Source organism: Thunnus albacares, chromosome 9, assembly GCF_914725855.1.
Source record: "Thunnus albacares chromosome 9, fThuAlb1.1, whole genome shotgun sequence".
Taxonomy (NCBI): Eukaryota; Metazoa; Chordata; class Actinopteri; order Scombriformes; family Scombridae; genus Thunnus; species Thunnus albacares.
Window position 1 is genome coordinate 27,604,118 of NC_058114.1, and position 26,274 is coordinate 27,630,391.

The window sequence follows — 26,274 nt, forward strand, 5'->3', positions numbered from 1 at the left end:
TGCAATGAAAGTATTGCATGCTGCCATTAGCAAACAACAGACTAAATACCCAGCTGATGCCAAGGTGTTCTAGTTCTTATATAGTGTCGGGGGGCATGCCAGTCCCCCCTCTACATCATTTCACAATTATTTTCTAAAATGAATAATGTGTTTCAAAAGAAATCTCTGATTTTCCTTTACACAGACTTTAAGAAATATATTTAGAAATATAAGGAAACTTCCCTCACATTTGCACCATTTCCAATTTAACGTTTTACTCCATAATTCCAAATTCTGTCTGTATACATTAAATAGATACTTCATGCAGTGTAGCACAAACGTATTCAGTTCTCTGAAGGCTAAAAAGATGACACCTACGTAGATGCGCCTGTGTGATCTTTTAATGCAGTTTTAAGTTCCAGACAATTATATTTCTGCACATGCATTTGTCTATCAGATATAGAAAGAAGAGTTTGTCCTGCTCTAGATGTTTATAAGTAAAAAGGTACTGTTGTTGATGAGAAATTATATGACTGGAAAATATAAACTCCAAACTCATAATTCCAGAGTTATATCCTGACCCCAATTGTGATATATATCCAGTAATTAATTGGTTAAAGAGGATTATTTAGTAAAAAGGTCAACATTTAACTATATTTAAACTGTGAAACCAAGACAGTAGAAACAAAACAGTATAAACATCTGCAAATATAGACACAGTTTTCAAAGGTTTTTTCCAATTTTTTTAATGTCATTTTCCATACTGTGAAATTTTGAACTGTATTGAAAAAATATACAAAAAACATTTATATTTTTGATGTATTTAATGAGAGAAAAGTGCCGAATTAAATGGGTGAGAGTAATGGGTGTTTAGGTGTGTGTGTGTGTGTGTGTGTGTATGTATGCGTTGGGATACACACACACACACACAAACATAATAGGAATTAGGAAATGTATAAATATATGAAATGCATGCATTTCATATATTTATGCATTTAATAAGAGGAAAAGGGTAAAGGGGAGATAAGGGGTGAGGGTCAATAGTATTGGGGAGTAGGGTTAATGGAGTAGGATTAGTGGTTGAGGTCTGGTCTTGTATCTTGCATGATGGGGTTGGGTGGTGTGGTGATGGGAGAGATGTGCAGGATGGAGAGCTCCAGTTTATTTGAATAACTGGCGGAATCTTTTCCACAGAGATTTCTTCTTGCTTTTCTTGGGCTCTTTGGCTTCGATCTCAATCTCTTCCATCTGCCTCTCCAGATCAGCCATCCTGTCAATCAAGCCTCTGCTGGCTCCCTCCTTCTCCTCGAGGGTCTTGTTACTGAGAGACTCCAGTAGAAGGGACTTTTCCTCCTTCCACTGGCGCCTCTCGTTCTCGAGGTCCTCTTTAGCCTGCTTGAGTGCTGCCAACAAACGGGAGGTCTCATCCTGCTGTTTGGCCAGGAGATGGGACCTGTCCTCCTCCCACTGGTGTGTTTTGTGTTGCAGGTCCTTGTTTGTCTGGACCAAGGTAGCCTCCATTTTAAATGTTAACTCCATGTTTTGGGCCAAGACCATTTCCATCTCTCCCTGCTCTTTCTTCTCAGTCTCCAGAGCGTTCTCTAACTGCCTAATTTTATTAGACGCTTCACTGTTGGCCTGCCTCTCTTTGGATAGCTGAGCCTTTAGAAATCCTTGCTGGAGGTTTGCCTCTGTTGTTTGGCTCTTCAGCAATTGTTTCCATTGCACTACCTCTTTTAGCAGGACTTCTTTCTCCTTTGCCAGTTTAGAGATCTGCTCCTCCTTCTCTTCTCCGATCCTTTGAAGCTCAAGCTCAGGGATCTGGAGCAGAGCCTGGTTGGTCTGCTCACAGTAGACCTCCACACTGGTTTTCTGGACAGGACATGCAGGCTGTTGTCCTGCTGTCACAGTGAACCCTAGATCAGCAAATAATTTGGTTAATGTGGTTGGATGTGGCTCCTGAGGAGCTGCTGCAGGCTCTGGCTGTTGGAGGGCTGTGGCAGGCTCTGGCTCTTGGAGGGCAATGGCATGCTCTGGCTCCTGAGGAGCTGTTGCAGGCTCTGGCTTTTGGAGGGCTGTGGCAGGCTCTGGCTCTTGGAGGGCAATGGCATGCTCTGGCTCCTGAGGAGCTGTTGCAGGCTCTGGCTCTTGGAGGGTTGTGGCAGGCTCTGGCTCTTGGAGGGCTGTGGCAGGCTCTGGCTCTTGGAGGGCTGTGGCAGGTTCTGGCTCTTGGAGGGCAATGGCGTGCTCTGGCTCCTGAGGAGCTGTGACAGGCTCTGGCTCCTGAGAAGCTGTGACAGGCTCTGGCTCTTGGGGAGCTGTGACAAGCTCTGGCTCTTGGGAAGCTGTGACAGGCTCTGGCCCCTGAGGAGCTGTGACAGATTCTGGCTTTTCAGGTGCTGTTGCAGACTCTGGCTCTTGGGGAGCTGTGACAGGCTCTGGCTCCTGGGGAGCTGTGACAGGCTCTGGCTCTTGGGGAGCTGTGACAGGCTCTGGCTCTTGGGGAGCTGTGACAGGCTCTGGCTCCTGAGGAGCTGTTGCAGGCTCTGGCTCTTGGGGAGCTGTGACAGGCTCTGGCTCTTGGGGAGCTGTGACAGGCTCTGCCTCCTCAGGTGATTTGGCAGGCTGTGACTCTGGAGCTGTGGTTGGTAACTCTGGCTCCTGTCTCATCTGACCCTGCCTGAAATGTCGTCTCGGCAGGGCAGGGTAATCAGCTTTGTTATGTACCTGGCAGTACACCAGGTTGCTCCCCTCTTGGAGGTTTTTCTTCCATGGGTTTACCGGTTGAGGTTTTTCTTTCTTTTCCTCCACCACCGGTTGAGGTTTCTCCCTTTCCTCTTGGTCCTTTTTGCTGGCCCGGTCTTCAGTCTTGACAGACTTTTTTTCTGGGCTGAGGGGAGCACCACCCTGATTGGAGGTACGCGGGATATGTTTGATGATCCTCTTGTTCCTGCCTTTCCTGCTTTTTTTGTTTCCACTTGTCTCCATCTTGAGATCGTTTCTGGGCGCACTGGTTCACAGTAAGTGTTCACAGCAAGTGTTCACAGTAAGTGTTCACAGCAAGTGTTCACAGTAAGTGTTCACAGCAAGTGTTCACAGTAAGTGTTCACAGTGAGTGTTCACAGTAAGATGTATGTGTCTTACTTCTGGAGGTCTGAGAAGCTGAGATTCCTTTGTGACATCACCAGTTTTTATGATGCAGTAAAGGCCTCATTTGCATAGAGCATTCTAGAATCTTTTTTTTTTTTTTTTTTTTTTGAATAACTTTATCTATATATTTATTTGAAACGATTCTCGAATCTCAGCTTACATCTCAAACCTCCAGCAGTGAGACACAGAGACTTTCTGTGAACACTTACTATGAACACTTACTGTGAACACTTACTGTGAACACTTACTGTGAACCAGTGCGTCCAGAAACGATCTCAAGAGAGGCAGGCCAACAGTGAAGCTTCCAATAAAATTGGGCAGTTAGAAAACGCTCTGGAGGCTGAGAAGAAAGAGCAGGGAGAGATGGAAATGGTCTTGGCCCAGAACATGGAGTTAACATTTAGAGTGGAGGCTACCTTGGCCCAGACAACCAAGGACCTGCAACACAAAACACACCAGTGGGAGGAGGACAGGTCCCGTCTCCTGGCCAAGCAGCGAGATGAGACCTCCCATTTGTTGGCAGCACTCAAGCAGGCTAAAGAGGACCTCGAGAACGAGAGGTGCCAGTAGAAGGAGGAAAAGTCCCTTCTACTGGAGTCTCTCAGTAACAAGACCCTCGAGGAGAAAGAGGGAGCCAGCGGTGGCTTGACTGACAGGATGGCTGATCTGGAGAAGCAGATGGAAGAGATCAAGATCGAAGCCCAAGAGCCCAAGAAAAGCAAGAAGAAATCTCTGTGGAAAAGATTCCACCAGTTATTCAAATAAACTGGAGCTCTCCATCTTGCACCTTTCTCCCATCACCATACCACCACACCACCCAACCCCATCATGCACTGAAATCCTCCCCCACACAGCTCATCCAAACTATACCTACAAGACCAGACCTCAACCACTAATCCTACTTCATTAACCCTACTCCCCAAAACTATTAACCCTCACCCCTAATCTCCCCTTTACCTTCCCATTTTTCCTCTTATTAAATGCATAAATATATGAAATGCATGCATTTCATATATTTATGCATTTCCTAATCCCTGTTATGTTTGTGTGTGTGTGTGTGTGTGTGTATGTGTGTGTGTGTATCCCCACGCATACACACACATACACACCCAAACACCCATTACTCTCACCCATTTAATTCGGCACTTTTCTCTCATTAAATACATCAAAAATATAAATGTTTTTTGTATACTTTTTCAACACAGTTCAAAATTTCACAGTATGGAAAATGACATTAAAAAATTGGAAACTGTGTCTATATTTGCAGATGTTTATACTGTTTTGTTTCTACTGTCTTGGTTTCACAGTTTAAATATAGTTAAATGTTGACCTTTTTACTAAATAATCCTCTTTAACCAATTAATTACTGGACATATATCACAATTGGGGTCAGGATATAACTCTGGAATTATGAGTTTAGAGTTTATATTTTCCAGTCATATAATTTCTCATCATCAACAGTACCTTTTTACTTATAAACATCTAGAGCAGGACAAACTCTTCTTTCTATATCTGATAGACAAATGCATGTGCAGAAATATAATTGTCTGGAACTTAAAACTGCATTAAAAGATCACACAGGCGCATCTGCGTAGGTGTCATCTTTTTAGCCTTCAGAGAACTGAGTACATTTGTGCTACACTGCATAAAGTATCTATTTAATGTATACAGACAGAATTTGGAATTATGGAGTAAAAAGTTCAATTGGAAATGTTACAGATGTGAGGGAAGAATATATTTCTTAAATAATCACTGCTTAATAGTGTCTGATGTTGTCACTAACAGCTTTTAAACTTCTCACACAGAACAGCTTTTCCACCAGTGTCAAAAGGGGAAGATGGGTCACCTGCGGGAAGGGCATAGGACGAAGCACTTGTATTACTGTATCACACAGAACTATATTCATTTAGAAGGAGAAATGACAACCAAACCTGCATATCTGTATTCCAAATATGTGCACACGTCCGCTAAAAAGCATTTTCACGATTTCAGTTTTCTGTGTATGTCCCGGTTTTTAGGGTCCGACCAGCACCACTTTTGGCCAGGAACACAGCGTCACCATCCGACCAGTGTTTGCTGGGATACTTCAGTTCACACTTGATACCCTGGCAACTTTTGCATTATGCTTACTTCTCTGATCTGAGGTTACACTTACATCTATTCCGCTCAGGGTTGGAAATAATGAGGCTGCAGTGTGGTCATTCACAAAACCAGTAACACTTTCATTTATTACAAATATTTACACATATTACAAAATAAGTCAACGCTCAATAAATTTGGTATAAACAAGAGTTAATTAATGCGTACCAAAAAAAATCTGTCAGTGATTAAATCAATGAAGCATAAAAAAGTAAAATAAGCATCTTCAGAGATAAAACATGTGTCTTGTTCACTTATCAACAGAGGATGTGCAGCATGAGGAAGAGTCACAGAAGCTCTGAAGCAACTGTTGCAGCAACTTCAATAAAAGATTTGCCCCTTTCTAAAAAGCAAAAAAAACAAACAAAAAAAAAAACAAACACTTCATCCAGATTGAACCTTCGGTACAAAGACAGGGCTCATTTCAAGCAGATAGACACTATCTTCATTATTGCGTCCCTGGAAAGAAAATTGCATAAATTAGACACGCAGACACGCAGAATGAACATACCTTTATGCTGCTGATTAGAATAAATGCTGTTAAAACTACAAACCTGACAAACGGGATGTATGACAGGCTGTACCTGTAAACACATCACAATCTTTGTCACAAATGAACGTCAGCAGGAAAACAATCAGTTAAAACTCAAGAGGAGTGGTGACTCACCAGGTAAATGATAAGACTTGTAAGATGCAAAATAACAAAGCGAGTCCAAAGTTCTTCCACTGTGAGGAAAAGACACAATTACTGGCTAAGATAAGCATTTAATTCTGTACATCTGCAACATGATTGTATATAAAGATGGACGTCATGACAGCTCCCTAAAAGTGACGCCAAAACATCTAGATCGCCCCCTGGTGGCTGACTGCAGTATAAGTCATAAGTCCCGCCCCTCCATGTTAGTGAATGGAACATCAAATAAACTAAAAAAATCAAACATCAAACGTCAAATAATTTTTTTCCCAAAGATGGTTTCTTTTATGTTAGGTAATTCTTATCCAAGTCGTTATTTTTCTTTTTTTATGTCATACAAGCAAAATGGTAGCTCTAAGAAAGGAGATATTTTGGCTTTTTGCATAGCAGTAGAAAGTAGAGACACGTCATCCATATTCATATGCAGTCAATGATCTGTAATTATCTCAAACCTGCAGTGCGGGACTTTTACATATAAATGCACGTCTGTTACATTCAAACCCTTGCCAAATGAGTTCACACCATGCTGATTAAGTCTATCACTGCCAGATAAATATCTCTGTATTTCACAGTATACAGAGTTTTTAAATCTGGTGTCAGGTTTGACATTCCCATGCTGGCTGTATGAATGCATACGGTGCACGCTCTATGGGCAGAGCATGCAAACTAGAGACTTCCATGACTAACTTCCTGTTAGCTCTCTGCTAACTTGAATGGGGATAAAATTATTTAATTGTGCAGCTCTTCTAGACTTTTTAATTGTTATCAGACTGAAGGGATGAAATTCTGATAGTGAACTGAGTCATTTCGTGGGAGTTGTGTGATGCTCAAAACAATTAATCCACCATTTTACAGCTGCAACACTAGCCACGGATTAAGCTATGGCAGAGACTATGACGTAGGCATGTGTCAATGTCAGTGTTTTTGTAATTACTCTCACTGCCAGAGGGGGGAAACAAAAGTCCTGCACTCCAGCTTTAAGTTAGAAGTGATGATAACTTGTCCTTTTCTTCTAAACTCACTTACCCAGAAGGCTGCGCAGAGAGTCAACACAAGACAGGTCTGGAATAATGAATGGGACAAATGTCATTAAATACATGGATTTTATACATTCTGGTTGCTGTTTGGTTATGACAGAGTGGCTGCTGACTCAGCTTTCACAAGATTTTCAGATACAGTGTACATAATCCAATTTAAGAGGCAGGGTGAAGTTATTTCCATTAAATTTATCATTGATGCTTGTTAAGTTTTCTTTCCCTACAGTATGTGTGCCTGAATACATTTCCTGGTTAAAGAAGGAACAAGTTATCAGTTTTCAATCCAGCTTCACATATTCCTCTTTTATTTCCTTTTAAATCTGTATAGAGTGAAGGTAAATAGGTTTAATGTTGGAAAAGTAAAGTAGTAAAAAGTAAGAAGTATTTTTTCAAATGAAGAACTGTAATGGGGTATGTAACACAACAAAAGAGGAAAATTAGGCTTTTGTGCTCACAATCATAATTGTGGTGGCCAGCGCTCTTGTTTTGTCACACATCCTTTTCAGCTGCTTCAGTGGCCCCATCAGAAACATGGTGCTGTGGACAGAATCATAGATAAAAAGTAAATAATTTAAAGAATGTATTCACAATTCATTATGTTTGCTGCACACATCAATGCTAACTACTGGTCTTATTATACAAAGCCCATTTTACAATAAATCCATCATTATCTTAATGATAACTGACTTTCAGGGGTGGAAGAAATATTCAGATCCTTTACTTAAGTAAGAGTAGAAATACTGTCATCTAAAAATACTCTGTTACAAGTAAAAGTGTTACTTAAGTAAAAGTACAGAGGTATTATTGTCAAAATCTACTATAAGTATCAAAAGTAAAAGTACTCACTATGCAGACTGGCTTCTTGTAGAGTGTTATATTATTATAGTATATTATATCGTTTTTATCACTAATAAATACATGTAAGAGCATTTTAATGTTGTAGTTTATCATTGTGGCACAAATTTTAGATACTTTGAGTAGATTAATAGTGATAGTACTGCATCATATTATATAAGTGTATCATATATTTTTACAATAATAATACACTTATTTATATAGCACCTTTTGCACAAAGTACATTACATTTTAAAAAAGGAGAGGAAAGAGCAGACAATTCAAACAACTTTATGTAAAATATTATTTCTGAAAAGTAACTAGTAAGTATATAAATGTAGTAAAAAGTACAATATTTCCCTCTGAAACGTAGAAGAGTAGAAGTACAAATCAGCATAAATGAAAATACTTAAATACAAGTACTTAAAATATATACAGTACTTGAATAAATGTACTTCGTTACTTTCCACCAGTGCTTTCTGCTTTTTGTCTTGTTGACACTGACCTGCACAGAGTACATAGGTTCCCAAAGGTGTAAAAGACGATGAAGAGAATGAGCCCAATCCTGGGAAGGAAGAGCATACACACTCCCTGCAAGACACACACATGTGGACAGGTGATTTACGGCATCTGGACTTTGTGGGTCACACATACACTAAAAGTCTCCTGTCTGAGCTGTAGTTGGCACTTAAAGGCAGGACTGGCTGCCATATGAGTGAACATCACAACTTCAGCATTCCTCAGAGCAAGACGGACCGGTAAGGCCACATCAACTCTCCCTTCTGTGCTCTGTCTTTCTTATTGTGGAGATCATAGCACAACAACAAGAGATGATTACTGACATTATTACGGATCCTTACCAAAATAGTGCAAGCGCCCCCCACCACAAAGCAGGCGATGAATCCCTTCACACGTGTTCCCCAGCCAAGAGTCGAGGCTTCATTGGCAGCCTGCGTGAACACAGTTTGATTGAATCATTAATTGACAGCTCAGTCGGGGTGACAGTTTGAACAGCGTAAAGTTTGAGTTTAGTTTTACCTGTAAAATATTTCTGTCTTCTCTGCGCGCCTCTTCGCCACTCAAAACCGATTTTAATTTATCCATATCTGAAGATCCGGAAAAATCGACCGGTGAATTAATAAAGTTGTTTCCTGGAGCGAGAGACACAATTTGCCAGTTTCCTCAAATCTGTGGATGCGCAACAACGTCACATGTCTTCTGACTGACTGGGGGCCGACAGGTAGCTCACCTGTCCAGCTGGATGACTTCAGGTTAGTCACACCTGAACCCAGACTCAGGAGAGAGGTCTCACTCTGATTTTATTTTCAGTTAGGTTAAAAAAAACATTTTAAAGTTCACCAGGGGAAGAAAAGAGGACTTAAACACATTAGACAGAAGACAGTTACCTGAAATATCTTATGGACATTAAGAATTGACGCATTTAAACTTATGTTTTCTTATATATTTAAGTATATTATCATTTGATTTTTGTGTAATCATTGGGAAGCACTGCAGGTTCAAATACATTTAACCTGAAGAAACAGAATGTGCTCATATATATACATATGTAAGGTCTATTTGGACAAAATCCCACATCACCAATTGTTACTTTTCAGGTGTGAACTATAATAGACTGTCTGTAGTAATCAAGGAAAGTGCTCGTCAGTGTTACAGCCAACGCTAACAGAGATGGGGCTGCTTTTTTCACCACTGAGTGATGAATCATCTTCGACACAGACGATCTTTGCAGACGCCTGAGACGTAATGTCCTGATAAAAAATAAGCAATTTATGAGCCATAATGATACTATTTCTGCCTCCAGATGGAATAACTTTGCGACGCATGAGTGATCGTTTAGTACTGATGTAATATACTGCCATGTAGTGAGGAAATAATATGACATACATACAAAAATTGTCCATATATATTTCATAGTGTCTCACAAAAGCATAAATTCTGTGCATAGTCTTACTGCAACTTTTCAAATGATGGGAAGAGCATGACAAGTGACTGTTAACTCGCAGACAAACATCAAGTTCCTTCCGATTGTCATATAAGAAGATGTAGACATGCATAAACAACAACAACAAAAATACTCTTGGTGCTGTTTGGTTAATTAGCAAACTGTAATAAGGTCAAATAGCAAAATCTTAACATTTAAACACATATGTAACTAAACTTCCCAACATTATGTCACAAAAAAAGGCAAGTAAAAGACATGCTATTGAGTACTGCATGCCCAGATATGCTGTGGTGATGATGATGATGATGATGATGATTGTTTTCACCACAAGATGGCACTGCTTAACACCAAAATATCAGACAAGAAAAGTTCCATATGGCAAATGAAAAGCATGCAATCCATAAAAAAACGTATCCTTATGAGTTCATGTTCCCTTATATTGTATGTATGTGCAAATTATAGTAAAACAATTTATGGCAGAATATACGCAAAGTATTAGGCCACAGTGAAATAAATAGCATTGAACAATGAGAGTGGGGCTAAAGGGAGTTTACAGCTGATTAAATAAAGCAGAGGTAGAGATATATTTCTCAAATAAAGCATCCAGAAACTGTGTCCTTATCCCTTGTGTGTCTGTGTGGCTTGTACTGCTGCTGGAACCGCACACATCATATCCCTGATTTGAATGTAAGTGAACAACAGTCGTCTTCATAAAATCTCGTCTTCTGACTCTGGATCCCTGTCTCTGGGCTTCAAGAGTCCCATTTCCATCGGAGGAGTCCTCTTCAATCTGGAGCGAACCACGCTGAAGAGAAAGCACAACAAACACCAGAGTCACTCACACTTAACATAAGCTGTTGTGAGTGAGCACCATTAGGGGCACTCAGGTTGTTATTAAATGTGCCTCTAAAACATCCAGGACAAATAAACAAGCAGCAGCTGTAAGGATGTGCAGTGTTGAGCAGATACTCACCAGCTGACCGTGCAATAGAGCACGCTCACGACGAGCATAGCGAAGGCGAGGTGCCAGGAGTAGCACATGGTGATGAACATCATGTTGTTATGGTCCTTCATGTCCCACTCGGGGCCGCGTGGAGGGTACAGCACAAAACCAATCTGATGACAAGGTGATGTAAGGTGTTAGTAAGCAACGACACGGACGACTTCCTCTCACACATGCTCACATTCAGATGTACCTGCCAGAACCAGCTTCCCTGCAGGAGAGTGAGGGTGCAGCGCAGCAGCTCCAGAATGATGTTGCCTCGGTGGAAGACCTCCAGGAAGGCAACGAGAGCCTCACCAAAGACGGCATAGAGGAGGAGCTGATGCACGTGGACGTCCAGCATACTCCTGCCATGCAGGTGGTACAGGAAAAGAAATCCTGCAAAAAAAATCAAAATATAGATAAAGACAGATGAGGAAGGTGGAACAAAATATGTTTTCACTCATTTATCACTTTCATACATTTGTCAATTGGTCGAATAGTGTTTTGACTTCATTAAGATTTTCATTGAAAGATAATTATACAATCATGAGGACTTTCCTGAGTCAGTTTCCTTCAAGTTTTTGTTTTTCAGATTTTTTTTGGCTTTATTTGATAGACAAACGATTATTTTCATTATTTCACAGATGTCTTCAAATGTCTTGATTTGTCTGATCAACAGTCCAAATCCCAAAGATACAGTTTATTATCATAGTGTAAGCATTGTAAGCATTTTTGTCTAAAAATGACTTTAACCATTAATTTGTGATGAAAAATACAATTACTTTTTTGTGGATTGACTAATTGATTAATGTTACGCCTTTTAATTTGATCTGCTAAAAAGCTGCTATGAATTCAGTCTATGGTCTAAACCATGTCAAAGTGAATTCTGGACAGTACAGAATATCCTTTTTCTTACCTTCATTAAAGAAAGAAATAGCCAACATTAACCTATCCAGTGCTAGCGGAGCAGCCTCTGTGGTGTGGATGACCAGAGACACAGTCCCTGCTAGGCCAAAGAACAGGTACATGGTGGCGTGCTGCCAGTTCATCAGATCTTCCCAGTGTTTCTCTTCAAAGTCATACAGCTGCAATCTTGGTCCATCTGCTGCGAATTGCTCCAATAGCATCCCTGAGGAACACAAAAACCGCACAGAAATACTCAAATCTCTTTAATTAGAGAGTGGATTCTGTAAACGCCTATTTGTGTCAGATGCACTGTCATTAAAGTTTATAATAATAATTAAATTGCCTTGGTGTTTGCTGGATTTATCAGTTTTCACAAGGTCATATCACTCAGTTTTTGTCTTTTCCTGGACATGCTTTGTCAATGCCTACCAACAAAAGAGAAGAAGAGTATGACAGAGCTTTCAATGATCTCCAGCCGGCGCTGGGAGGCTCTGCTGGCCAGCCGAGTGGAACCTATATTCTTGTTCCTGCGGGTGGCGTGCCAGAGCGAGTACTTTCCAGTCCACCAGAGCCCCGCTACTAGGAAGAAGCTTCCAGGGAGCGCATGACCCTTGAAACTCCCCATGACTCACAACACCTGAATCGAGGGAGGAAACAGATCCGTTAGCAGTTGGAAAAGATAAGCACATCACTGCAGATTAATAATCAAGTGAAGAACCACATCTCAGTGATTTAAAAAGAAATTCTTGCACCACAACAAGAAACAGATTTTTACTCAGCACGATTCAGGATTTTATTCTCATTATCTCTAAATGACATCAGCAAGAGAAATACCACACTTACATTTAAATTGCATGAAGTAAATGTACCAAAACATAAAATATAATCATAAATACTATTTGGCAGATATTTTACACCGTCTTCCAGCAGCATAGAGGTGCAGTATATATTCAACACAGCTGGCAAAAATGAAGGAATAAGAAATAAGGAGGAAAATGAGGAGGAGTGCCTGCAATTTAGTTAAACAGCATAATTAGACATAATTAGAGTGTGTGCTGACGACAGCCCTTCAGCTGACCTCGGCAGAAGTGTGTCTAGACGGGGAAGGAAACCTGTGAGAGTGTCACAAGGCTTGAACACCTTCACCTTTCAACATGTCAACCTGTTTGTTTTACTGCATTGTACAAAAGAGGATTTATTCATGTTTCATATAAACTAATGCCCACAGTGTCATGAACTGACATTAATGATTAACATTAATTATTCTATTAAATAAAACGTGGTTCTAAAAAAAAAAAGGTGTAAAATTCAAATGTACAGATTAGGCTACATCTTCCAGAGAACAGTCTGAGCTCTGTCCTTGATGCGGTATATTTCTTTACCTTGTGTGCATGTTCTCCTTGGTAATGATTAGCCATCATTTCATTGCCAGTTAAAACTGCACCTGAATCAAGTGTGCTGCGGTCTGTGGATGCAGAACAGGCTCCTGCTGTCTATCCCTAAATAGTTTCTCTCTCAAGGGAACAAAATGTACGACCAATAAAAGAAAAATGATCAAAAACGACCATTTCAAATCCAGTCATGTGTTTGTGCTCTTTTATCCGTTGTCAACCTCCTCATGGCTTCACTGTAAATATAAAATGACTCAACAGAGTATAACGATGCTTTATAACCTGTTTTATTTCAGTCCCCATTAGCTGTAAATTATGTTTTGTAGACTCAGAGAGCAAAGCAGCAGTGACATCAATACTGAGCAGAGAATAGGAATCAGGTGCGTGTCTGTACTCTCTTTTGTGATGGAGATGACCGACAGCATTCTGCCCGGCAACAAAGGGAACCTTTTGAAGGAGCACATTCAACACAAACTGATTATTTGAGATATTAAACTGAGCTCATCTGTGTCCAACGGCCACCTCCAGACTGAGGAAAACACTTCAGTCGCCATGGCAATCAGTCCCTCATGTCACTCCAGTGCTACTGGAGGACTCTTGATTGTTGGGCTGATTTATTCATCAACAACATCTGTGCTGTCTTGTTTCCAACATCAACGGTTCCCAACGGTTCGAGGATTTCATTAAATAAATACACTTTTTTATAATGTACAGTGGTAGAAAGTAACTATACTCGTGCTATATACTTGTGCTTTCCTACAATCAATAACAGCTATTACTTTTCAGATTATAACTTTACACACAAAACCTTTGATCACTTTATAAGATATCATACATCATCTTATATATTAAATTACCCAAAAGCATATGAAATTTCACAAATTAGCTTCATTATTCAACATTAAAGTATTCCATGTTAATACATTAATAATAATGATCCAATAATATAGTATGACACTGATAGGGGCCATTCTGCATACAACTGATACTTCACATCCAGTCTGTTACAAATATTTCTGTACTGAATCAGATATTGAATGCAGGACTTTTACTCGTAATAAAGTATTTCTTTAGTGTGGTTTTGCTACTTTCACTTGCATGAATTTGCTGTACAGTCTTCTTCAAACACTGGTTATACTCAGTCTGTAATGTCTTTATTTTACTTGTTTGTTTTGTTTAGCTTTGAACTATGAAACTGCCTCTGCTCAGTAAAAAGACATTCTTGCAGTCCTGCTGACAGTGTTAATTTTGAGATAAACTGTACTTTTTTGAAGTAATAAAGAAGTCAAGTCATGGTTTTTTGGTATCTTGTTGGTAACACCATGACTACCTTTTCTTAAAGGTCTGTGGATCCTTATTTAGTAACCACTCTCCTCATGGACTAAAAGGGGATAGAAAAGGTGAGGCTCTGGGAATTATAGACCTTAGCTGTTTCTGATGGGATCTGGGCTTTTAAAACCAAATATACATCTAAAAAAATTAACATTTTAAGGAATTTGCCACTTTGTGCTCAGTTTATTTTTTGCTGTGGCCGAGCAAACAGAAGCTGTAGAGTTTGTGAATAGTATGTATAGCCTGCTTAACAGATGCAAATCATAAAGAGCTCATGAAATATCTTACCATGTGATAATGGCAACAGGTTTTTATCGTCCAAGACTTATGAGTGTAAGATAACTAAAAAAAAGTTTGATAGTTTACTGAGCCTAAATGTGAACTATAGAGTCTGTCCAACATAAGAGTTTTATAGTTTATATTATAAACACACTTTTTATGAAGTATAAAGCCACTGAGTGTCTTTGGAAGTACAGGCCTGACTGTATACATATACTGTATAGGATGCAGTAGCCTTGAATTCCTGTTTAGTAAAAAGAAGAAACGGGGAGGTCTTACTTACCCAAGCAGATTTGTTTCTGGAAATGAAAAGTTGCTGGAAGTATGTTCAACCAGAAAAATCAAAGCATCCTCATTTTCCCATCACATAAACCATTCTCCAGTAGCTAAGAAGAGATATTTCTTCTCTTAATTCTCAGCAAGACATGAAGTAAACATCAGCTGTCTCATCCGGCCCTGACTCCCCGCAGCCTCCAAACCAGACCCGTTTCACAACCTTTTTTTTCCCCCTAATTTTTCCGACTCTAAACAGTTTAGGCTTTTAGTTTCTTTAAAAATGAAGCCATTGGATGACTGAGGTGAGCTGGCGTCATTGGTTCGTGCTGTAATTGGCTGAAGTCCACGTCAATCTCAGGAGTCCACGTGTGCACTTTCACTCCGCCTGCTCTTGCTCGGCTCGGTCCCTCCCTGTGCGAGGGAAACTGCTACTTTCCATCCGGTCAGGACAGGCCGGGCCGGGACAAGAGCTCCGGCACGTACACTGCAGCTGGAAGAAACTCCTTACAGACAGGCGGGAGGTTTGGTCTCACAGTTTAGTTGGAGTTTAGTCTGAGTTTTGACTCACATTCACTCCAAACTCAGACAGTCTGAGTGATGCACAGGCAGTGTTGGGAAGCTGCTCTGAGAGCATACAAGATACCAATTACAGCAACGTTACCCTCAAGACAAATATAGTTTGATTAACTAAAGTTAGTTGGAAAAAGATGTAATAACATCTGCAATGCAATACAAAATTATAACATATGGGGTAACACTAAATGAAGAGCAACGATTGTAAAACAAACAAACCTCATTTGAAAGTGAAAACTAAGTGCATAGTGTAGGGTACTTTTCACTTACACAATAATAGAAAAAGTGCAAAAATGAAAACTTGTAAAACTGCATTCTTATGCAGATGTTATGAATTGATTTAACTTGTTTATATTGAACGGCACCTTTAAAGCCATTTCCCAGCTTTACCATGACAGTGGTCACCTGTCACCATAGTTTTCAGAGCTGATTCTTTTATATGACAGGAAGGGGGGTGGGTTGGTCAAAGGGGCTTCACTCAGGAGAGGAGAGTCAGTGATTCAGTCAGTGACTGTGCCAATTTGAATTTAGTTGAACTACTAGCAAGCTACTGCAAAATATAGTTAAACTACTAGTTTAATAGTAATAAATGAGTTTAACAACAACATACACAACAAATCCTCCATCATCCTCATGAGATTTTGACCAGTGAACAAGAGAATTCTCATTCAAAAAGAAATATATGTAGTCATTTAACTATTTATTTATATTTCATGAACATTAAAGGTGTAAACATTGTTTAAAGCAAATACAAGCAGTCCCGGCGTTATGGGCGGGCCCTGGGGGAACAGGCCCTCCCAGGAGAAATCAGCATCAACACCGTTTTAATGCTTGGCTTACAGGGATCAAACCTCAGGCCCAACGACATGAAAGGGCACATGAGGCTCAGGGAAAAAAAAAAAAAAAATCCCAGAGAGGAAATAAAAACTCCTGCCTTGTTTGCACATTTTTTGTCCATTTGTGGTGTCTCGATTTAGAGCAAAGTGAGACATCATCTTATGTTTAGTATCTCTGCTGCTCCTAATAGGAAACCAGAGGTGTGGTGTTTGTTTTGTTGTCATCAACAGCTGTTGCCTTTACAATCTTAGTTTCGCTCTTTTCCTGTCGTCTCTTTCAGTTTCTAAGGAGCTTGTTTAACCCTCTGAACTTCAGTTTGCAGCAGTTACTGTTATTCAGAATCAAGTTGCCAGTTGACACAGTTAGTGGTTAAACCAAAACACCTGTTTCTTTTTAACCAGTGACCATGTTAACTGGTGACTTTCAGGGGAATGTGTTGTGGTTATCGTGGTGACGGTAGCTGTTGAGAACATGAACAGAACATGTGGGTGTCCTTCTAAAGTCTTAAGTTATTATATGTTCAACACAGTATATATTCATCTGGTCCTTTTTGTGTAACATTATCTAAATAAAATGGTGTTGCCAACAAGAAGCATTCACATTTCCTCACTTATTTTTCTGAAATTGATCTTTTAAATGCTTACTTGAGATGAAACACTGAATCTCGTTGCAATATCCACACTGATGGTCACAAGTTAAACAGACAGTAGGCTGGTCAAACCTGGTGAATACTGGCTGTGTGACTACACAGTTTTAGTGAGAAGACTGGCTATTTCTATATAGTTATTATATAGCCTGCCACCAGGTTGGACTCCCCACAAAATCAGACCAAACGATTTACAGCACTCAGACAGGAGGAGCCAATGTTCACATTACATGTAGCATTGTAGCATGAGGGAGTACAATGACGTTGCTAGGGCGAGCAGGGGATATTCCCTTCGTTTGATAATCTTAAAAGTAAAGTTAAAAACTTGGTGTCAGCTTCCTGACTCATTTTAAGAAAGACAAGAAAAAGAGAGAGCACGAATGAGCTGAGAGCACAAGCAAGAGAGAGCAGCCGTCATCGAGGGAGCTAGAGAATGAATGAAGAGAGGGAGCGGCGGTAACGAGAACAAAAGAGTGAATCAGAGAAATAAAACATTTTCTGATTGTGTCACAGCAGTTAATCTTACATGGCCACAAACAGATACATTACCTCATCGCTATGCATTTTGCAAACAGCTGTTTTAAAAACAAAATAAGTAGCATCTTTCTTTCATGTTCTTCCAAAAGAAATGCCCGCGCTAGCCAAGATCTATACGACACAAGACAGTGGTGCTCATGGGAAACGCAGTCGTCATTCCGGAAAACACTATTGCTTTTGTCCACAGGGGCCGCTAAACACAAAATGAAAGCTCTTTGTGGTGATTCGAGAAGCTTTCTCATCATTGCCAGGAATGAAAATTATCGGGAGGAGATGTTGAAGATGTTGATAGCCTGAAAGTAGTCAAACCTGAACATATTGACTGACAAAATACTGGAATAGGCCCATAAAATACCCACCATGTTTATGTTTTTAATAGTAGAATTTAAACTGCTCCCAGGTTTTTTAAAAGCCCATTTGCCATCGGTAGCTACAGCGATGTTTTTCAAGATACAAAGTAGGTTTAGTCAAATGCTGTACCTATGTAAAACCATGTGGTAGGTCTACAGTGTTAGTGACTTTCACTCTTCAACATATAGGAAGAGATACAGTACTCATTACTTAATTATCTGAATTTACATGTAAAACAATGTAAAACATAGGGTTAACCTCTTAACGTCCACTGGGTCGCTGGCAGCCCACTTAAACCAGTAGTAAGCAGCTCAGCATTACGCAGTAATGTTAAATTTAAAGGAACTGACACAATTTGGCCACCTGGAGACGTTTGGAGAGGTTCAGGAACACCAGTGACAACACAAACTAAAAACTCCCTAGATCTAATAAGGTTAGGTCTAGAGGTCTTGAATTTTATACAGGTGTGGTTGACAAGATGTAGAAGGCACATGGTGATTTGCATAGTTCTGGCATAAAGCATGTCCTAGTTATTGTTATTCAAATATAATTCATTATAGACAAGGACCAAATACACTTTTTTGTCATATTTGAACTGATGTAGTTTTGGTTGTGTTTTAGCCACATGCTAAACAAACACATTTCCAGAAACTAGAAGATGTTACCTTTCAAATGAAGTCTAACATATGCATTTTGGCCTCACAGTTCCTCTGGTATTTTTCCATTTCGCATGCCAAATAGGAAAATTCCAAAGAAATGGGGGGATGTTAAGAGGTTAACAACACAATAGCCACACTGACATATTTAAACGGAGGTGTAACAAATAACATTGATAACGACTACAGTCTGTTTTGATGTGTCAGCAGCTCTCTGGTATTTAGCATGCTAACTTACTGAAACACTTACATGGAACAGAGCCATCATTAATATTACTGGTTATGCCTGTGTTTTTCCTACTAGGTCAAAAATGTCTGCCTTGAGAAAGGTATTGCTATTATGGGATTTGAATGCTGTTGAATACTTAATTGTTCCCTTTGATGGACTGCAGTCTTAAAATCTGAACAATGGAAGCATCATAAATTGACTACTGTAAAGAAACTACTGTAAGTTATATATTAAGACACAGAAAAGTGGGTGTTTGTTGGAGGCAAACCAAACCATATTTAGCAAGGGAGTGTCACATCAGTGGGATTTTTATTGAGGAGTGCACGACCACAGCAGTCACAGAATAACAGTGCTGTGTGTCACCAGCTTCTCTCAGGAAAACAGTGAACATGGCAGCTGAAGGCTGGCGCTGCTTCGGGCTAGTTGTGTGTTGGTCGTAGTGTCACTTCAGCCTTCAAAGCCTCAGCAGTGTGATGCAGGCTTTATGCAACAATCCTGTGTTTTTGGTTATGAGTAAAAATTGTTTCAAAATGTAGGACAGCAACAAAATGCTCAATATTTCACATATGAAAGACAATTGAAAAACCAAATGTGCCACTCACAGTAAGGACAGTAAATAGAGTTTAGTTCTATGTCATTTCCCACTCATAATTATACAGATCTTAACAGACTTCATCTGTACAGCAGATAAATTCATTTTGGTTGGATATAAACCCAAAAGGATCACAGCAGATTACCAGGATTTAGTGGTTAGTGACTGACTTACAGTATATTAAGCTAAATATATAGTATGAGTCACATGAAATAATAATAATATAGTGATTAACATGCTATACATGGAAAGATGACTATTTATGTATTTGTAAGATACATTTATATACAGGCAGTCTGATTTTGTTGGACATTTAGCACAAGCTGTAAACTCTGATTTGGCAGTGCAAGAAACACAACGTTACAGAGATGCTTGAAAGCTCAACATTGTAGTGTTGACAGTCGACAAGACGTAACATGCAAAATATTTCACATGCAAAACAATAGCAGAGATAAGGCAGGGACATGAAGCAGATGGAAAATGAGGAATGACAGACAGGCTCACTGTTTGAGGGGGGAGAGTTCATAACCTAAGAGTAAAGATGACTAATAGTGCTTACTTTCAGATTAACAAAGCTCCTCGTCATGAAGTTTTATTAACATTAACATTTAGTTCTGTGATTAACATGGGCCGAGTCTAAAGTACAAGAAAAATACTGGCTCCAATTAGTTTGAATATGCAAATACTGTTTACACTGAGGTTAGTCTGTAACCTTGTTCAAAAGGAGAGGACAAAGAGAGAGGTCTTGTTTTCAGGATGTTTATTTTTCAGAACTATAGGGAACCCTCTGTAACTACGAGCTGTCAATTAATGTGGCACCAATTATGTGGTTGATGAGCTCTAGATCTGCTTTAAGGTGAATGAGAAGTGCAAAAAATAATTTTAAGAGACAATAATTAGAAAAATTAAAGTAATCTTGAGGAAATTTGGTTCATATAATTCCAGGTTCAATGCACCGTGTAGCATGTCTCAAATATTTTTGACACTGATGAAATCTGTATAAAAAGACAAAATCTCTCATAATAGGGCTAATAATGTACACAGAACATTCTGATACTATAAAAAGAAACAGCACCAAATCTCTTCTGTTGGGGTCCCTTAACTCTCATACAGCATCCAGAACCCTCCTATGACAGAGGATGAACTACATTAAAGTCACCTCATTGAGTGTTTCAAGTGCTTCCTCAAACAGCATGTTGTCTGAGGACCAGCAGGTGTTCATGCAGAAAGACTGAGGTGTGAAGGGGGTCAGGAAGTCATGCAGGCGTAGCAAGCAGAGGTGCAGGACTGTTATGGGACTTTGATGCGGGATGAGGACCAGTAGAGGGGCTTCGGCATGGACACGTGGACACGGCATGTGGGACACGTCTGTTTCTTCCACAGCCACTGCTCCATGCACTGAAACACAATTTAAAAGAGATTATTGCATGTGTTTTCCACCCGGGCTGAATGTTTATGACTTCTGCAGATATCGATTTTCCAACATGGTGACCTGCAGTAAGCATATACACAACAGCAGCAGCACTGACCCCGACCCCGAGCTGTGAGGACACTGCTGTCACATGTTTTATTGTATTTTACACCAACTGCTTTTTTGAAGAAGCCCAATTATAAAAGAGTTCAAGCAGATTCCCCTTTTTAAAAAGTTATAAAGCAAAAAGTATATAGAATTTAAAGTTTATGTCTTTGGTTATTTATTGACTTTTTGTCTTGTGTGTCACAACACAAAATGCAAACACGCAAGTAATGATTGAACACATAAACACACATAATTTGAACTTCATTAAAGCAACTTCCAAGCAATCAATAATCTATAGTGTATAAAGTGACATGAAACAGTTAAGAGAAATAGGCAACCAAATCACAACAGCTTTACTTTTCACACTTTAAAACTATAATGTAGTTTTGTTGAAATGACAATGAAAATATTATGCTTATTCTTTATATTCTTTGCCTTTGTTAAAGTAGCATATATTTCAATATGGCAGCAGGTAAATACAATCTAATTCAAGCAGGAAACTTCAAGTACGGATAATTCCTTAAACAAATAACTTATACTTTGTTTTTTCCTAGAATCAGACATGTTTTTTTATAATTATGATTTATTAATTCTCCTTTTGACACTGAAGAGAAACAGCAGTAATGAAACCAAAGCTGACACAGCGACAGGGCCACAGAACAGTTTTACAGAATCACGTCAGGCACATTCAAGGCCCTGAGATTTTAACACTTCACACCATATTTGGCCCATGGCTGCAAACCCTCCATCTTCTCTTCCCATAATGAATCACCTCCTTCCACGGAATGATATCAGCGATGTCTCCGCAGGGAAAGTTGACGACGGGGAGTGTGCTGCTCCTTTTCCACAGAGATAGGTCCATCTACCGACCTCCTCCTCTCACCTGAGAATCTCGGCACCTGACCATCTGCCGCTTCACTGCTGCTGCGGGGCCGACACTGCCCTAACCTCCGAGCCGCCTTCAACACCCACCAAACGGAGATATCATAAGCAGTAAGTGTCAAGTCCTCACACCATGGGAAAGCTGTTAAGAGTGCTTCCGCCAAGAGAGAGGTTCGGGGGCAGATTGTTTTCATTCCACTTCACATCATGCATGTCTAGGAATGAGCTGCCGTCATGCAGTGTGGATGATATCTCACATGCTGAGAGTGAACAAATGAAGACTTTGCAGTGGGAAGACCGGGGCAGTGTAAATACGGTTCAGAGGAGACATGCAATAGATCAGATTTATTAAAGATGTTTTACCTCTTTGTGGAAGCGGTGTGTACAGTGCAGCTCTTGAACTGTACCTCCATTCTTACGCATGTCCTCATGACAGATCAGGCACAGCTTGTCATCATCATTCTGCCAAAGAAAAAATTAAGCCTTTTTATTTACTGCCCAGATCCTGATCAAAATAAATTGTTATAACAAAGTAACAAAGTTTTTTTTAGTATTTGTGTCATATATTTACAATATTAATGCCTTGCTTTTTTACTACAGCTCACTTTAATGAAGTGTTTACTGTACAAAGGCGAAAGGTTTGAATTTCATGACAAAGATCAAACACATAATCAAATGTGTATGGGATGCAATACACATTTAACCACAAATTCCTCTCCAGGAATCTTCCAAGTGATCTGAGTGATGCATTAGCAAATGATAAATTTACTGTAAGTCACAGTTAATACAGTAAATATACTATATATATGTGGATGACAATTAATCTAACCCTTGTGCTGAGATGGTGGTGAAGAGAAAGTCGCTTAATGACAGCAAACACAAATGTTCTAATCATAGAAAGCTAAAACCAAGATTACAAGACTGGAAAATTAAAGACAAAACTTATAACTACATAATATGAAATGTTAATACTAAAACACAGAATGTAGAGGTAATCTAGCTGTTGCATAATATGTGAATAGTTTATTCTAGAAGTCCTTATAGTATCAATGGCTAATATGACCTTATGAGACATGCCATGCAGTTCAAACCTGTCCGTGATCCTGTTAGTCCATTAAGGTAATGCATCTTTTAATGCCTTCTAAGACCCCTTGAATCTTTAAGAACTTCATAATATCCAACAGTATTAGTTAAAGACAGAGCATACCAAAACCCAGTGACCCTGCAGTTAAACGGAGGCTAATAAAGAAAACTGTAAAAACTCTTTGAACTGTAATTTACTTTATAATACTCCTGCTTACCAGAGACGCTGCCCTCTTATCACGGAGGTAAAGTCTCTTCTCAAAGGACTCTGTGAGCTCTGGGATTGTGGTAATACGGTTCTCCGGGATGGCTGACTTGGGACGGCTGTTGTCGTCTGAAGAGGCACGACGAGCTCTCTGGTGGGGCCTGACTTCCCCTTTCTCCTCTCTTGTTTTAAGGTGGCTGGGGGTGGGCGCCATCGTCGCTGCGTGGAGCCGGTTCAACTTCATGGCATCTAATTGTGACTGTGGACCACAGAGAGGGCCGATAAGCGTCATTACACAATGTTAAAACTTGTCTACAATCATTCAAGCATAACTAGTAATAATTACGTTTCCAATTATAGCAGAGTAAAGAGCTGCTGTGAGAACAATAAACCCAATGCAGACAACTCCACTGAGCTTTGTCTGTGAATGGGGTTAATCACTACTAATATTCTTAAGTAACATGTTAGCAAAGCACCCGCCTAATTATAGTAGTAATGCCTCTTGACTAAGGACATCACTGATGATTTACACAACAGTAATAATCTGATTATTACACTTATTGGAGTACGTGTTGCAAGACAGGTATATTGACGGTGAAATCAAAATGTAGCAAACACAATGTGTAGATTTTTGCTGGTGCGAGGTGAATATTCTGATGGTCCACTTACTTATCACTCATTGGTAAACTTCAGCACTCTTGATGATTAAAACAACAATTGAGAGCTTCACAGCAAGACACAATCCCCCTGACTGCACTGTCCGTAAAGCAAGACTTAATTGAGATTGTGTATCAACGTTCACCTGTGTTATCTTAATGAAGAGATACAGTTTCTGTAAATGAAACCAAATCAGTTGGTGTTTGGGCACAATTCCAAAATAAAAATAAAAACCTGAACAATTATGCTTTGCTGTACACTTGAATTGATAACCAGGTTCTGAGAAGACTGGTATCCATCTTTTTGTGGATTAATAGTTGGGTCGTGTGGCTTGTTTCTCCTCTGGCTCACACGCAGAAGTTGATCTGTGTTGGCAGAAGTGCAGCCTTTCACACTGACGAAAACCCAAATTTTCAATTAAGCTGCATTATTTAGGCCATGAGTGCTTTGTTTGACAACCCCCAGAGGCCAGTCTATATGAGAACATGCTGTTTTTGTTTCACATAACATGCCAGTTCACTCAGAGGATTTTCTTTGAGGAATAGAACCAAAGAAAATGTCATCAACACTTACGTTATAGCTAAAATCTAATTTTATACTTAAAACCTCATATTATTAGATGGACTTAATCCATGGAATGAAAGCCATCACATGGAGTAACACCTACTGTAGGCATCAACAAGCTTCATTATGCAGATGTTGCTTTTGTTAGTAAAATTAATTTAAAAAAAAAAGATTTCACTGCCAGAAAAAAACATGAGTTAAACTCACACTCGCACATTATTTTTTGCTTGTCCCTCCATCGGTCCATCTTAAATTTACAGAGTGTTAAGTCTATATTCTGATAAACATCCACCTTGCTAAAGTGTCCTTGATTATCCTAAATAGCTACTGTATGAGCCACAAGTGTGCTGCTGTGTAGCTGGCAGTGACCTCTGACCTTGCTGTGCAGAGAGGAAAATGAAAAGTCAATTCCCTTGGCAATGGCAATGAACAGAGTAGCACACTGTTCCATTGACAACATGTCCTCTATCTATGTAAGAGCTCTGGCATGCAACAGTCCGTGACAGCAGGTATTTCAATAAATGAATAAGAGAGTATATTTGTTACAGCTTGAAAGTAATTTCTCCCAAACTTACATCATTACTCATTCATAACAGGAAACATATCAAAGACCAAACTTTCAACCAGGTCTGCATTCATTTGAAAAGTTTTTTATCACTGACAGTGTGACAGTGAACTGAGTCACATGTGGCAGAGTATCTGTATAATTTTGACCACACTGACTGACATAAAGTAATACAGAACACTGAAGACAGTAAATATCTGGACACCAACGTCATAGTGTGATTAATTCTGTTCTTTGTAAGTTTTTATGTTGGAATTTTGCATGTAGCAAAACAACAGTAAAGAAAGTTATATAATCAGATTAATAAATATAGATATCTGTCTGCGCATGACTGTGTGTGTGTGTGTGTGTATGCGTGCGTGCACCAGCAGGCATTATTGATGTGAATTTGGTGAATCAAGGTGAATTACAGGTCAGGACATCCTATTACCTCGCCTGCATAGTGCTCATACCCAAGTGTGGGTTTTCCATGTCTACAGAGTACATACAGTATTGTGCATTATGCATTAGTCTACTCTTATTGTCTGGCAAAATATAAATGAGACCATACTTCCTTTCTTTTTCAGCCTTAGTCTTTAAATATAACGGACATAACTTACAAATCTTCCACACAGACATGTATGATTTTTGATGCAGAAGTATTTGTTAATTTATCTTCAACCAGTTTAAAAATATCCGTTTGTTTATGCTGTGGTCAAACATGGCTTGATAAAAAAGGCAAACTGGAAAAATGTTTTGTTTGTATGTCAGAACAAATATATATTGAACAATAATAAACAAGATATAAATAAGTAATAAACAACATCCATGCATCCATTAAACGCTGCTGGTCCTTACCACAGTTGGGAGTGATCCTCTTCGATCGACTTGTGTTTTTGCAGGTCTTCTGAAACTGCGTTTTCTGTCTCTGGAGTGCCCAGATTCTGCTCCATGACCCCAGTAACTACTCATCCATTTTGTGAAGTTGCCATCATCGTCTTCATCATTGTCCATAATGATAGCAGGCAGGAGCCTGAGAGACATGATCCTATCCTGTATAAGGAGCCTCTCGGTGCGACAAGTCTCAGTACAACAAGTGAAAGTGTGATCTCGGCTGAGTGGCACAGACAGTTAAGACAGTACTGAGCTGACCTACTAAGCTTCTGACTGACTGGCCGTTGGTGTGGCTGCTCTACTACATTACAATGTCCCACAAGGCAAAGGTAACTTACTTCATTTAGATCCCTCTGGTGCCTCAAGCACTGTTGCTGCAGTTGTGTTATTCTTGGACGAACCAAAATAAACAGCAGAGCTTTTGCTCAAGTCTTTAAATAAGTGAATCCCTTTTAATCTATTTAACGTCGCTGGTAGAAAGTAAAAATGGAGGTGATGGGAATAAACAGGGAGGCGGGAGTCAGGGAGGAACGGCTAGTA

At 39.6% G+C, this 26,274-nt stretch overlaps 3 protein-coding genes across 5 annotated transcripts; all 3 read right to left on the minus strand.

Annotated features, from left to right (window-relative positions):
• Positions 1-5,322: 5,322 nt before the first annotated feature.
• sft2d2a (SFT2 domain containing 2a) lies at positions 5,323-9,114 on the minus strand. The gene is made up of 8 exons (XM_044362559.1): positions 8,872-9,114; positions 8,694-8,783; positions 8,339-8,424; positions 7,455-7,536; positions 6,989-7,024; positions 5,936-5,994; positions 5,823-5,852; positions 5,323-5,727 (listed from the first exon to the last, which is right to left on the minus strand). Exons 1-8 carry the CDS (start codon positions 8,935-8,937, stop codon positions 5,688-5,690), a joined length of 489 nt encoding a protein of 162 aa, XP_044218494.1. The 5' UTR covers positions 8,938-9,114; the 3' UTR covers positions 5,323-5,687.
• Positions 9,115-9,739: 625 nt separating this feature from the next.
• On the minus strand, positions 9,740-15,343 carry tmem45a (transmembrane protein 45a). The gene is made up of 6 exons (XM_044362558.1): positions 14,973-15,343; positions 12,117-12,324; positions 11,698-11,910; positions 10,993-11,177; positions 10,770-10,912; positions 9,740-10,601 (listed from the first exon to the last, which is right to left on the minus strand). The coding sequence occupies exons 2-6, from the start codon at positions 12,310-12,312 to the stop codon at positions 10,505-10,507; spliced, it is 834 nt and encodes a 277-aa protein (XP_044218493.1). The 5' UTR covers positions 12,313-12,324; positions 14,973-15,343; the 3' UTR covers positions 9,740-10,504.
• Positions 15,344-19,071: 3,728 nt separating this feature from the next.
• Positions 19,072-26,274, minus strand: lnp1 (leukemia NUP98 fusion partner 1). 3 transcript variants are annotated; one of them, XM_044360600.1, is made up of 5 exons: positions 25,699-26,274; positions 23,089-23,334; positions 22,151-22,249; positions 21,678-21,864; positions 20,709-20,784 (listed from the first exon to the last, which is right to left on the minus strand). In XM_044360600.1, exons 1-4 carry the CDS (start codon positions 25,882-25,884, stop codon positions 21,697-21,699), a joined length of 699 nt encoding a protein of 232 aa, XP_044216535.1. In that variant the 5' UTR covers positions 25,885-26,274; the 3' UTR covers positions 20,709-20,784; positions 21,678-21,696. The 3 variants fall into 3 exon arrangements, with proteins under 3 accessions (XP_044216536.1, XP_044216534.1, XP_044216535.1); XM_044360601.1 differs by lacking the exon at positions 21,678-21,864 and having other exon boundaries at positions 19,072-20,784; XM_044360599.1 differs by having other exon boundaries at positions 20,671-21,864.

What these genes read in the sequence shown, in the direction of transcription:
- sft2d2a (XM_044362559.1), bottom strand. Translation starts at nt 8,937, where the DNA reads ATGGATAAATTAAAATCGGTTTTGAGTGGCGAAGAGGCGCGCAGAGAA. An exon ending in AAGACAGAAATATTTTACAG is followed by an intron (nt 8,784 to 8,871) that starts GTAAAACTAAAC and finishes GTGTTCACGCAG; the next exon opens with GCTGCCAATGAAGCCTCGAC. An exon ending in TGGCCACCACAATTATGATT is followed by an intron (nt 7,025 to 7,454) that starts GTGAGCACAAAA and finishes TCATTATTCCAG; the next exon opens with ACCTGTCTTGTGTTGACTCT.
- lnp1 (XM_044360599.1), bottom strand. Translation starts at nt 25,884, where the DNA reads ATGTCTCTCAGGCTCCTGCCTGCTATCATTATGGACAATGATGAAGAC. An exon ending in GAGGATCACTCCCAACTGTG is followed by an intron (nt 23,335 to 25,698) that starts GTAAGGACCAGC and finishes TGTGGTCCACAG; the next exon opens with TCACAATTAGATGCCATGAA. An exon ending in ATAAGAGGGCAGCGTCTCTG is followed by an intron (nt 22,250 to 23,088) that starts GTAAGCAGGAGT and finishes TTTCTTTGGCAG; the next exon opens with AATGATGATGACAAGCTGTG.
- tmem45a (XM_044362558.1), bottom strand. Translation starts at nt 12,312, where the DNA reads ATGGGGAGTTTCAAGGGTCATGCGCTCCCTGGAAGCTTCTTCCTAGTA. An exon ending in TATTTCTTTCTTTAATGAAG is followed by an intron (nt 11,178 to 11,697) that starts GTAAGAAAAAGG and finishes TTTTTTTTGCAG; the next exon opens with GATTTCTTTTCCTGTACCAC. An exon ending in CTCTATTGCACGGTCAGCTG is followed by an intron (nt 10,602 to 10,769) that starts GTGAGTATCTGC and finishes CTTTCTCTTCAG; the next exon opens with CGTGGTTCGCTCCAGATTGA.